Source organism: Saccostrea echinata, unplaced genomic scaffold (genome assembly GCF_033153115.1).
Source record: "Saccostrea echinata isolate AGI-Se365-2 ecotype Australia unplaced genomic scaffold, CSIRO_AGI_Sech_v1 ptg000009l, whole genome shotgun sequence".
NCBI classification, from domain to species: Eukaryota; Metazoa; Mollusca; class Bivalvia; order Ostreida; family Ostreidae; genus Saccostrea; species Saccostrea echinata.
The window spans coordinates 29,169,231-29,183,340 of NW_026889758.1; the positions used below are offsets into that span (position 1 = coordinate 29,169,231).

General features: G+C 34.4%; 1 protein-coding gene across 1 annotated transcript; it reads left to right on the top strand.

Moving 5' to 3' along the window:
* The first annotated feature begins 11,651 nt into the window (after nt 1-11,651).
* On the top strand, nt 11,652-12,973 carry LOC133182630 (uncharacterized). Its single transcript, XM_061317477.1, has 2 exons — nt 11,652-11,670; nt 11,989-12,973. Exons 1-2 carry the CDS (start codon nt 11,652-11,654, stop codon nt 12,738-12,740), a joined length of 771 nt encoding a protein of 256 aa, XP_061173461.1. The 3' UTR covers nt 12,741-12,973.
* The last annotated feature ends 1,137 nt before the right edge of the window (nt 12,974-14,110 follow it).

The window sequence follows — 14,110 nt, forward strand, 5'->3', positions numbered from 1 at the left end:
GGGGCAACAGTACATATTACATATTCAGTTTGCCAAATTCCTTGACAAGCCAAACAAAAAAGTCATCAGACGTTATTATTGAGGGGGCACAAGCATATACATGATATAGAAGTTATAATATATGTTTTCTATATGAGTATTCTATATATCGCAAAATTAGGGGGGAAGGGCCATCCCCCCCCCCCCCGCCCCGGTTCCTACGGCCATGCCCTGAAAAAACCGCCCGATCAAAGCGCCCCTTATATAATTTTACAGTATATTTTTTTTTGTCAAATATTGCTCAAAATGCTCCTAAAACTTTTATACAAAATTTTCATTTCGAAGCTATTAATACGATGACCGATGTCAGCCGGTCTAAAAATTTGTACATTTAAAATGTACATTGACATGTACATTTTTCAATGACAATGCACACTTCGTAATCTAACATTTTGTCTGTAAATGCACAAAAAGGTGAAAAGGCAAATTTCAAAAAGCGGACACATAAAACACATACCCTTTTAAAGCTATATATATATATGGCATATCTGAGCTAAAAAAAAATTAAAAATACGAGATTGAGTGTCGATAAACATGATATATGTTATTTATGTTCAAATTGAAATTTTCATCGATTTTGAACTTGAGTAACCTCATGTTTCCTTAGTTAAATTGACTTAAAACTGTCTGTTTTTTAAATGCAGAGTCGGCAAATAAATTGGTTATTGTTTTAAATTTCTAATATCTTTGAAACGTGATTGATTTAAAATGTGTAATTTACAGGAAAGTCCTATCTTTATATAAAGTAATAAAACAAATAGAAAGATCTTTTTAATTTTAGTTAGTCTGAACTTATTAAAAAATACGCCATTATAAGACTTTAATTAAAAATTCTGGTCGACGAACCGTCCCCAAGCATTGCCCCCTAATTCTGGTCAAAGTGTCCCAATTCTGGTCAATCCGTTCCATAAAACATTTCATAGGAAAATAATCTTAATAATCTTTCAGAAAAGTTTCCAAGATTTAGTCAATAAATGACCTTTATTTTAGTCAAAGCGCCCCTATAAATAATACAGAAAATGTATTAAAATTACCTCACACTGGAAAAAAATAATCTTGAAATAACCTTGTACATATTACAAGTTTGCTCAAGGTGGCCAATAATTTTAGTCACAATGCCCCGAAGAAAATATAGAGATAGAGAGCACATTCATCGAACTGCAAATCTCCATTAAAAGTTGAAAAGTTGTACCAAAAAATGCATGGTGCAGAGATTTTAATGACAACTGCCTTTTTCCTTACAAAAAAGTTCATAGTTTTAAGGTGAGATTAGTGATCAACGTCCCCATTCCATCTCCCGATGCTCTGCCTACCTTATAGTTACTGTTTGTATGCATATAACCTATTTTAAGGAATTATTTATTCTACACTAGTGTACATTGGACCAAAAATAGATAGGGAAATTCCTAATTGATGCAAATAGTTTTGGAAAGTTACTAGTATTTCACTTGCACCTGACTTCCACTCATATGACCATAACATTAAGGCACATTGATTCTTGGGTGAAGGGGGGGGGGGGTGGAGGAGGCCTGCCCCTCTCCTCACCTTTTGAGAATGTAAAGTTTTAGTTTAAATTTTACGGATAAAAAATTCAATGAAAGCCCCCTTCCCCTCGTTTACGGACCTTTACATCCCACCACATAAAATTTTGAGTTGGGAGAATTCTTTATTCTTTTCCTTTTCGGGGGGGGGGGGGGGGGGGCTAGTCAAAGATTTGTTTTCAGGTAAGTTGTCATTTTTCTTTCCTTTTGATGCCCCCTTTTTTCAAAATCAAACCTATATATGTGCCTGACATTTATTTTTTTTTTTTCTACATTGCACAACTAGAATTAACAAGAGGCCCAAGGGCCTTCACGGTCACCTGAGTACAACAATTTAGAGGATCCATAAACTGATAAATGAAGCTTTGTTGCTGAAATACCCTTGCTTATTAAAACTTTTACTCTGTTTGCTTCCAGTATGTCCAGGAGCAGAGGAGATTTTCAAAGAAATAATGCATTTTCACTATTTAACACAGCCCTACCCTAACACCACAACCCATGACCTAGGGTCATGAAAATTTACAAATTTGGAAGAGGTACCCTCATCATCATAACTATGCAATTAGTTGAAGATTTTCAAAGAATTCAGACATCCCCCCCCCCCTCAGAGAAACAACAGAACCCCTGGGACCACAAGTTTTAAAAATTTTGTAAAAGCATCCTTGCTCATCATAACTATACACTTGTTTCTTTGCTTTATAACCAGGAGCAGAGAAGAAGATTTTCAAAGATTTAATGCATTTTCACTATATAATCAATATAGCCCCCCCCCCCTTTCACCAGAACCCCTGACCCAGGGGCCATGAAATTCACAATTTTGGAAGAAGCAGCGATGCTCATCATAACTATGTACTTAGTTAGTTTATTTCATACCCAGAAGCAGAGAAGATTTTCAAAGATTTAATGCATTTTCACTATATAATCAATAGAGCCCCCCCCCCCAACACCAGAACACCTGACCCTGGGGCCATGAAATTCACAATTTTGGTAGAGGCACGCTTGATCATCATTACTATGTACTTAGTTAGTTTATTTAATACCCATGAGCAGAGAAGAAGATTTTCAAAGAAATAATGCATTTTCACTATATAATCAATAGAGCCCCGCCCTAACACCAGAACCCCTGACCCAGGGGCATGAAATTCACAATTTTGGAAGAGGCAGCCATGCTCATTATAACTATGTACTTAGTTAGTTTATTTCATACCCAGGAGCAGAGAAGAAAATTTTCAAAGATTTAATGCATTTTCAATCAAAAGAGCCCCGCCATATCACCAGAACACCTGACCCTGGGGCCATGAAATTCACAATTTTGGTAGAGGCACTCTTGCTCATCATAACTATGTACTTAATTAGTTTATTTCATGCCCAGGAGCAGAGAAGAAGATCAAGATTTGATGCATTTTCACTATATAATCAATAAAGCCCCGCCCTAACACCAGAACCGCGACACAGGGGCCATGAAATTCATAATTTTGGAAGAGGCAGTCTTGCGCAACATAACTATGTACTTAGTTAGTTTATTTCATACCCATGAGCAGAGAAGATTTTCAAAGAAATAATGCACTTTCACTATATGATGTATATAGCCCCACCCTAGCACCACAACCTCTGACCCTGGGGCCATGAATTTCACAATTTTAATAGAGGGCTCAATCCTTATTACAATCATGCCAACAGTTTGACTGCTTGATGTCCAGGAGTAAAGAAGAAGATTTTTAAAGATTGCATTAATTTTGGTGGTTTTAGCCCCACCCCTCAGGCCCTAGGGGGCAGGGACCATGAAATTCACAATTTTTGTTCCCCTTCACCCATAGGTGCTATATGCCAAAATTGGTTGAAATTGGTTGAGCGGTTTTAGAGAAGAAAATGTTAACGCACGACGAACGACGACGGACAAAACCGGATAGCAATAGGTCACCTGAGTGACTCAGGTGACCTAAGAATTCCAAAATAATACAACTGTTTTTTTAAACCCCGTTTCTCTCATTATGTTCGGTTAGTACTTCAGTAGATGTGAACAAGTAAGATGGCATGGATTGCTTAATGAGTGTGTGTCATTTAATCATTGAATCATATAATAAAACAATCAGTGCTGCTTTTTTTCGGTCAATACGATGATTTAGCCACCTTCGAAGTACAATATTGTACTCCTCAGGTGTCTAAATCATCGTATTGACCTCAAAAACCAGCAAAAATTGAATATTATTATATGATTGAATAATTCCCATCTCTCTGATTGGCTGAGATCCAACAATGTTAGAAAAATACTACGTTATATTGACCTGCATGTGACCTTCCAGATCAATATAAGGAATTATTTATTCTACATTGAACCAAAAATAGATAATCATATAATAAAACAGTTATTGCTGTTTTTGAGGTCAATACAATGATTTAGACACCTTCGAAGTACAATATTCACCTCGCCCTTCGGGCTCGGTGAATATTGTACTCCTCAGGTGTCTAAATCATCGTATTGACCTAAAAAAACAGGAATAATTGTATAATATTCACCTGTACACGACCTTCCAGGTGAATATAAGGATTTATTTTCTCTACATTGGTCTAAGAATAGATCGGAAAATTCCAAATTGATACAAATAGTTTTGGAAAGCTACTTCACTTGCTAATAACTTCCACTAGGTGAACATACCATTAGGGAATTGAAACAAAATTTGAAGTAAAAAGAATTCTCTTTTCGTGGGGGCTAATCAAAGATTTTTTTCAGCTGTCATTTTTCCCTGATAATGCCCCCCTTTCAAAATCTATTCTATAAAAGAGTCTGACATTATTTCTTTGTTTTCAAAGCAACTAAAATAGATTTTAAAAATCCAAATTAATACGAGTGGTTATGTTTATTTAACCCCGCTTCTCTCATTGCATTTAGCTAGGACTTCAGCAAATGTAAATAAGTAAGGTGGCATAAACTGCTTAATGAGTTCGTATCATTTAATTATTTAATCATAAAATAAAACAATTGTTGCTGGGTTTTTTCAGTCAATAAGTCAATCAGTCTTTTTTTTTTTTCAGATTTAGCCACCTTCAAAGAACAACATTCACCTCGCCCTTCGGACTCAGTGAATATTTTACTCCTCAGGTGGCTAAATCATCGTATTGACCTCAAAAACAGCCATAATTGAATAATATTTATATTAATAGCGATTCTCTGTAACCACTTAAACTTCTTTGCCACGCATGGTCATCGATATTGATGAAACTTTGCCCATTATTACAACTTGACAACAGAAACATATATCAAATAAAATTTCGTTGCTATGTGTCTTGGTTGCCATGGTAACAGCCAGAAAAGTTGAAAAAATTGAGATTTTCAGCTACTTCAAATCTTTATTAAGCCTTAAAAAAGACTAAGAAAAACAAACAAACCATTCTCCCAAAAACATGACACCTTGTTGTTACTTATGCTATAAAGAAACTATTTAGAATTTTTCTCTAAGTAAGTGGTAACCATGGGTACATTTGACATACATTTTAGATGCTGAAAAATGCTGAAAAACGCTCAATATTCACTAATGTTAGATGTTACATGATCAAACTCAATCAGTAATTGAAGAAAAACGATAAAAATATTCGACATTAAGTAATTAGGTATTGGCAATATTATTCTAAAAATAACTTTCATGGTTACCATGGTAACACAGTGTAACCATGCAAAATTCATTGCTAAGATTGGGTTAATGCTACTATCTTGAGGAAAAACAATAAAATTCATGACTGGCACATATACATCCTTAGGACCTTGCAACACCGACAACATAAGAAAAAATGGGATTAATTGTTACTTTGCAGTGTAACCATGGAAACAATGTACCAGTTGTTTAAAGTGATATTTTTTTACTGCTTTAGGAAACTACTTACCTTTTAATCAAGGAACATATGATTTGACTCACCTTGAATAGTACTTATCTGGTAGAACTAAAGTTGAATATCATATATTGATAAGGTTTGTTGAAAAATACAACACTGTTGCTATGGTTACCAAGAAGGGAAAATGTTCGATTTTGTTAATTTTATATCAATATTAAATCCTATGTGCCAGCTTTTTGCATCCAGTTAGAGATTGGGTGGTAGTCAAAATTGAAAGTCAGGTTAGTTGTTCATATATATCAATCATAAAAGTTTTGGGAATCTACATACAAGGATACGTATCCAAGGAAACAGAATATTTTTCAGATTTTTATGCATATTTTTTCGGCTAATTTCCATAGCAACGCTCTATTTGAAGAATTGAATTTGAATTTTTTGAAATGTGAAAATTAGGGTCACACCAATGCCTTTAAAAATTGGTCATCAGTTATATAGAAATATGCTTTGTAAAAAGATAGGATAAGATTAAAATACTAAAAGAGTAAATTTAAAATCCCTTTGTGGTATTAAAACCACGGCAACCATTGCCAACCTATACGAAATATCATATTTCATCCTTGGTATATGTTACAAGGATCTCTTGTCTATTATTTGCTTGCATTTCAACCTATAATTGTTTTTATTCTTAAGTGTATGACTTTATAAAATTAAATGAACAAAATTATTACTTTTGAATACTTTGTTTCCATAGTAACGTATGTAATAGTTGATTTACCAAACATGTTTATCATGCATTTAAGACATCAGGCCTTCAACTTTCAGAAACAGTCATTGTCACTTGTTTGCTTTGCTGCAAACGTTAACTGTGGGACTCTGAACATGTTGAAAAATGCCATTTTTCAAAATTTAGGACATGTTGCTATGGTAACCATGACACGTAGCAACCAATTTTTGCCTGATTTGAGTTTACGGTATCAAAGACTTTTATCATAGAGAGTTTGGAGAAATTCTGAGACTATGCGTGCCACAGCTCCTATATAAAAGTTAAAGTCAATACAGAGAATGGCTCTTAAATATTATATTAAATTTATTTATATTAAATATTATATGCCTCTTTGCCAGTATATCATTATATACTAAAAATATGAAATAAATACAATTTACTGTTGCTTATCAAGAAATTTTAAATGGTGACCCCAAAACTGAAATTGATTCCTACGGTCTGGTTAAGACTAATGCTTAGTAATGAATCCAGAATACAATGGTTAATGTGTGGAGACTTTAATTCCAGGTGATCAGGAGAGATTTTTACGGATCCTGCATTTGGTTGCCAAGACTGGCAATTTAGTGAGCCCCCTCCCCCATTAAGATGAGCCTAGCCTCCCTTGGAAGACAGGCTATATAGTGAGCCTTCCTCCCGGAAGACTGTCTATATATAGTGAGCCTATCCCCAGGGAAGTTTCATTAATGTAGACATTCTTCCGGGGGTAATCTGACTAATTCAATTCACTTTATTGACAATTACCATGTCGGCATACAGTCATGACATAAAACGAATTAACAAGAATAATACATACATATACAAAATGACAGATGTGAGTTGAACAAAATAATGTAGAGTATATTCACATATTTCTAAGTAATCATTGCTGACTTTCTTTTCTGGTGTCAAAGCACTTTTTCAAAAAACAACATATCCTTCTAGCAGTTGTAATATTTGTAGGATTGACAATTTTTCTAATGGGATTATCACTAGTATATGTGTTTACATTAAATATATCAGTATAATTGCATCTAAATTGGTCATACTTTGAACAGTATAGAACAAAATGTTTTTCATCTTCAATAAATAATTTACATGAATAGCATAAACGTTTTTCTCTAGGAATAGGGGGTTTACAGTATCTGCCCGTTTCAATATACAATGGATGGGCACTGATCCTTAATTTTGTTAATACAGATCTAAAACTTTTCTTTAAAGGCAGCTTTAAATAACTTTGCAATTTGTATTCATTTTGAATTACAATTTTACTATAAAAAGCTAACTTTCCAGAGTTTGATTTGCTTATATTTTTCAGTTGTTCATGTATCTTGTTTTGGTAATGCTCTTGTAATTTGTTTTTCAAGGTTGTGTGAGAAATATCCAAAGAAGTGATTTTTAATTTTTGTAGTAATGGAGACAGTTTTCTTTGCCAAGATATTCTAGATACAAGTTTTTTGTCTTCTTTAAATGCAGAAATCACTAAATAATTATTATAATCATGTTTGTTTTCCATGTGGAAACTATGTGGGAAGTCTCACTTAATAACACCGAGTTTATTGTCATGTTATATGTTATCTGACATGATAACTCGAATACCTTTCTACCAGCATACTTAGTTGGAAATTTTTGTGGGTAGGGGGTTATTTTGCTGAAAGGTCAAAAGGTGAGACTATAATTATACGCACCACCATTATATATTCTTATGAGGGAATATAACGTACATATGATTTATTTTACAGGTTTCACACTAAATACATTTTTGGTGAATAGCACTTAAACAAAAATACCTATACAAAACTTTATGGGTCATGACTTCAAATATTTTAAGAATGTTTTAAATTTTTATTTAATGTTTTCATAACGTTTTTATAACGTTATAAAAACTGATTAATATCTGGAAACAAGACATGCCTTTCAAATCATTTTTAAAATGTTCTGACAATGTCACTCTATCTATCTCTGTAGCTTCGCTGACCTCACTTAAGACTAAGATATGTCGTAAGTTCGTCTTAAGAGATATCTTAGTTCTAGGTTAGCTTCAGGATTGCTGATTATTAGGGATGTCAATTTTGTCAATAATTCATATTCGAATATTTGATGAAAGTACATTGTATTCGAATATGCCTCATGACAGATTTGGAAGAAAAATTGGGTGGAGAATTTTGTAGGTGTACAGTAAAGAATTTTACATTTGCTATTTGTCGATGTTTGAAAAAAATATATTGATTTGAGTGTACATGTAAACATCAGAAATATAATTCTAAAAAAATATATCTTGAAACTCTAAAGGATGAACTGATCGTCTTATCAAGGTCAAGATTGTCGTATACTGTTCAGATTTAAAAGCATGTAATTAATTACAATTATCTACCCATGTAATTTTCGCATGTAATTAACCATTTTCCCGAAAATGATTTTTAAAATTTGGAATATGTACAACCCGAGATAGTGAAGTAATTAACGCAATTCATTCTGAAATTGATCCTTACGGTATTACAGACTAATTCTATAAAATAACTATAATTCAATGATCAATGAATTTATTTTGTCAAGTAAACTCTTCACATCTTTTAGACTGATAAAGAAGGGTTTCTTTTTGTTGTCCTCGAAATTAACCATAGTTATCTTTTTTTTTCTGAAATCTGGGAAAAAACAAATATTCGAATCGTTCTTTCTTATTCGAATATCAACTCATCGAATGAATATTCGAATATTCGTTGACATCGCTATTGATTATGTTTGTTTTTCTGCTCTGGGGTGTCAAAAACCAAGGCACATGCGGACGCCAAACAAAGAAAAAACTTGGAATGTCCTTATGCACCTTCGGCATCTCTTTATTTTTATTTTATTCTGTATGAAGAAATGTCCTGGACAGTTTTCGGCCCTAACGGACCTCAAACTGTTTGATATCTTTTCATACAGAACTGTATTTGGCATATATCCAATACCTTACTAATTTGTTGTTTGCTAAATAATCACACTTTTTATTTCTTTTGTTCAGTAACAGTCCAGTTTTGAAGGATATCAGTATTGAGACAGTCTGATATTACCATTACTAATATCGGACTGCCAAAGGTAAATTTTTAGACTGCATGAACAAAGGCATGACATCACAGCGATGATTTAAACTGTGTTATGAAACTAAATTCTTCCTATCCATGATCTGTAGTTCGAGTCCTGCATTGCATCTTTTTTTGCCTTTTTTATTATCTTTTGCCATTTCAAAATTTCCGTATTATTATTAAATATAGATATAATTAGTTACTTGGGAATGGATCTGCTTTAAAAACTTTAACCTGTTCACTCATCCAGAAAATGTAGGACAGATCCAGCATTTGAAGCAAGCCTGGTAGTGTTCATCCCTAGCTGCATGATCCATGCAAGTTTAATCACAACAGGCCATATAGTTAAAGAGCAACTCCAAAAACATTAAAAACATTACCCCGGTCACTTATCTAGAAAATGTAGGTCGATCCAGGATCTGAAGCAAGTCTGGAAGAGTGCATTCCTATATACACCATCCATGCAAAGTTGATCCTGGAGAACTTTTACATACTTAGGAATGGATCTAGGTCAGATCCAGCATCCGATGCAAGTCTGGTAGTGTCCATCCCTAGATACTTCATCCACGTTAGTTTGATTCTGGCAGGATTTATATTTACTCAACTGGAAAATAATAGGCCAGATCCACCATCCGAAGCAGGTCGGGTATAGTACATCCATGGATTGTTTTATATTTGGATGTTTTACTGTCTGTAGATGATGAGGGCCAACTAACAACTAAATTGTATGACAAACGAGATGGCATCAGCTTTTCAACCGTCAACTTTCCTTATTTATGTAGGAATATCCCGCTATCACCTGCATATGGTGTTTACATCTCCCAGTTATTCGATACTCAAGACCATGCTCCAAGTACGATAAGTTTTTTATCCGAAGCAGGGTTGATGTTACAGGGATTTTAACAACCTCGTTTAAAGTCAGCATTTCATAAATTCTATGGACGTTATAATGACCTTGTTAGCAAATATAACCTATCATTGGGTCGTTTTTGGCTGACATGTTTCATACCATTTGTTAGGCCTTTGTTTTTATACAGAATTTGACTACGGAATATTCCGTCTACCTGATCAATAATTAGGGCTCACGGTGGGTGTGACCGGTCAACCGGGGATGCTTACTCCTCCTAGGCACCTGATCCCACCTCTGAAATTTCCAGGGGTCCGTGTTTTATGCCCTCTTCACAGATTCGTATTGTTTATAATTTTTTTGAGATTTGAGATGGCTATTTGTTGCTTTCACCTTTTTCATTTTACCCTAAATGCATCACCTACACAAGTTTTGTATAGGTAAGGCTAATAGTTACTTGGGAATAAACCTGCTCCAAAAACTTTAACCTATTCACTCATCCAAAAAATGTAGGTCAGATCCAGCATCCAAAGCAAGTCTGGTGGTGTCCATCTCTAAATGCATCATCATGCAAGTTTGGTCCAGGTAGAGCCTATAGTTACTTGAGAATGGACTTGCTCCTAAAACTTTAACCAGGATGCCGACGCTAACGCTGTACTGACGCCGAGGATATTGCATAAGCTCATCTCACAATTCGCCGAGGTGAGCTAAAAAGGGTACGTCATGCGGTTTGTAAACAAGATGATTTTGTATAAGAGGTACTAAATTTTAATCAATATACACAGTGTGTGTGTGTGTGTGACCAACACTGGTGTATCGTATAAAGTTGACAATAATTACCTTAAATATTTCAATTCAGTACACGCTAGAACGGGGTTAGCGGGGAACAAAGATTAATTTCCTTAGGTAAACATGTCGTAAAAAGATGAGACATTCCTCACCCGTAATATAACCTCCTTAAACAGGCTGCATTGTATAGTGCAGGTTATGAGGGCGTCCAATTCTCCTTAATTCACCTGATTACCATCTCTTTAACCCACCTACTTTTACCCCCCGTCTACAAAGGTAAGAACTTATTTATTCAACAAGAAATGACACAATTTGTGTGATACCGTTTACAATCCAGGTACTAGTACACGTATTTTCGAAAAAAAAAATCCTCCTGTGATCGACCGTTTTTAATATGATTTTTGTAGAAGCTCGAGAGAACACCTTTCACAAGCAAGTTTCTCTGGTTGTGCATGTGATTACCCAGATTATGCAGTACATGTAGTGTTAATTGTATAATAAAATAGGATATTCGTTTCAATAGTTGTACATCCACTGTTGTTTTCATATCTTATAGTATAAAGATTCATACATTGACAAATTATCGACATAGATGTGTATTAGATTTTCAAGATGTCAATTAATTTACACAAAACGCCACCACATTTCTCCCAGCTCATCAGTCTGGGATCTGAATTGTAGTTTTTACTTTATTTTACATAATCGACGTGTGAAGTACTTCAGTTGTGTGTTGTTTTCCGCTGTTTTCAGAAGAGGAAGAACATACATATACAGCCTTAACAATGTCGTCCACAGACAAATGTAAGTATTTCTCATATTGGTTTAAATTGCCTGGCTCTTTAAAAAAAGAATGACTTATCTTTCGGTATTCTACGTTTGAAGTAGTTTAAAGTATTAGTAAAGCAATCAGCTGTTTAAATATTATATTGGAACTGTCTAATCATTTAACATCACACGTAACACTACAATTCATGATACCCATATACCGACTGGTAGCAAATAAGAAACTGTCACAATGCATTTTTAAATAAACTGTATTTTGGAAAAAAAAATTAACAATATGCCAATACTTTAATGGACTCTAGCTATAATCCGACCGTTACTTTTCTGTACTTTCAGTATTTCCTTTACTGAAGAAACGCTTGACGTCCAAGGTGGTGTACCCCTTTTACGTCACAGTCGCCATTTACTTCACCCTGTTCCAGCCACTAATCCGGTTCCCGCCACAAACCTGGACAGCAGCGATAGCAAAGGCACTTCCGGTCTGGGTTTTAATTGTATATGTACGACTTTCCTCACGTGAAAAACTGACTCATATTATCCCTAAGAGCGAAGATCATCAAAGCATGATCACTGGATTGCTTTTCTTCAGTCTTGGGGACATCTTCTTCATCTTTGACACAGACTTAATGGAGGATGGAATGCTGTGTTTTACTATTGCTCAGTTTTATTTCTCCCTCGTAGTCCAACAGGAAATTACAAATAGCCGAGTGAAATACATTTTTATGTTTTTTGGATTTGTGTCATTTTCATTCGTTATGAACTCCATCGATGACGGTATAATGGACATCTTTGTATTGTTCCATCTACTTCTGATATATACCGTTGGATGGCGCTCGACTTGTCGTCTGCGAAAAGAGGGACTACAATTCTCTACCTTGATGCCATGTTTAGGGAGTCTGCTTTTCATCGCCTCTGACACTATTCAGGCTGCAAATAAATGGAGTTGGAAAATAGCATTTATTGACTTCTGGGGAACTTTGTTCGATTACACGGCCTTGCTTTGTTACGCAGTAATGATGGGTACAACAAAAACGGATTTATACATTGAAAGAAAATTCCTGAATTTCTCTTTGAGTAAAATAAATTAAAATTTGGCTTGGGTAAAAGTGGCCTGTGTCCAATTAATCAGGACATAAATTATCTCATTTAAGTTCTAGTCTCTCTTTGTCAATGCAATTTTGTTATGTACTCAATAAGGCAACAGAAAAATTAGTTGAAGATGTACAATTCGAAGGTTATAGCAACCTTAAAACAGTACTGTAAAATGAGCAACTGCATGGTGTGATATTGTAATTTTTGTTAAATTAAAACATTAATCATCTTTTTTCTAGATGTCTTGTAAACTGTCTGCTTACAGTGAACAATTAATTCTCCACCAGAAGTTTGATTGAATTTGTTTCCTGGGTTTAAATCACAGAAGAGGGGGGGGGGGCATAATAGAGCAAACACCAAAGTGTTCTACATCTTAAATCCCCGAAAATCAAGCAGAAAAAAAGTTTGCATGATTTTGATCATCAAGAAGTTCTCTACCAAAATGTTGTATATTTTACGTCTTTTGATCCAGTGCTCAGACTCGGAGTGGAATTACATAGGACCGAGGTCAAACGTTCGTCTGACAAAAACAAAAAAAATCACATAGTTTTCATCAAGAACCCTGCTTTCTCCCCTCTCAAATCTGAATGTGATAAAATTTGATTATTACCATTGAACTCCTTTTTTCAAACATCTTTTATGTTATACAATTTATTAGATGTCTAATCGCATCAAATAAATAGAGCCTGATAAGTTTTTTTGGTTAGAATTTGAGAGAAAATGGTTAATTTTTCTATGCAAAACCTTGTTGCCATTGTAACCAAGATACCAGTAAGCAAGTCTTTAGTTGTTTATTCCTCTTTAAGGTATTTTGATGTGTGCATGTCTTACTCTGTTTACTTTTTCAAATGATAACACGAGGTTTAAAAATTAGAATTTTATATATGAATGTTTCTTAATTTCAAAATTTTGTTCAAATGTTACCATATAGTCACCGACCTATATCACGTGGATCTTCACACTTTCTTTTTACTATCCTAAGCAATAAGTTTTGTCATTGTAACATATGTGGTCATTTACATTCTTTGTTCCTGCACAAAGCCACAATAAGCGATCAAAATATATAAATATTTCAAAATTTCAAAATTTTTCACCCTTTAGGTCCTTTGCCATGGGACAAAAATTGATAGCAACCAAATAATCATCAGTTAAGTTTGGAGGATGAAGGTCACTTATGTATGAAGTTTCAAGAAAATCCATGATCATGTGTTCCAATAAATTTAATTGCTTACAGAGAATGACTCTTAAAAACATCAACACCAAGCATTAAAGTTGTCAATGTGTAGATACCTTTCGACCAAAACTGTGATTGGTTGATATCCAAGGAACGGTGTGTCATGTTCTAAATTTTGAATTTACCTGGTGG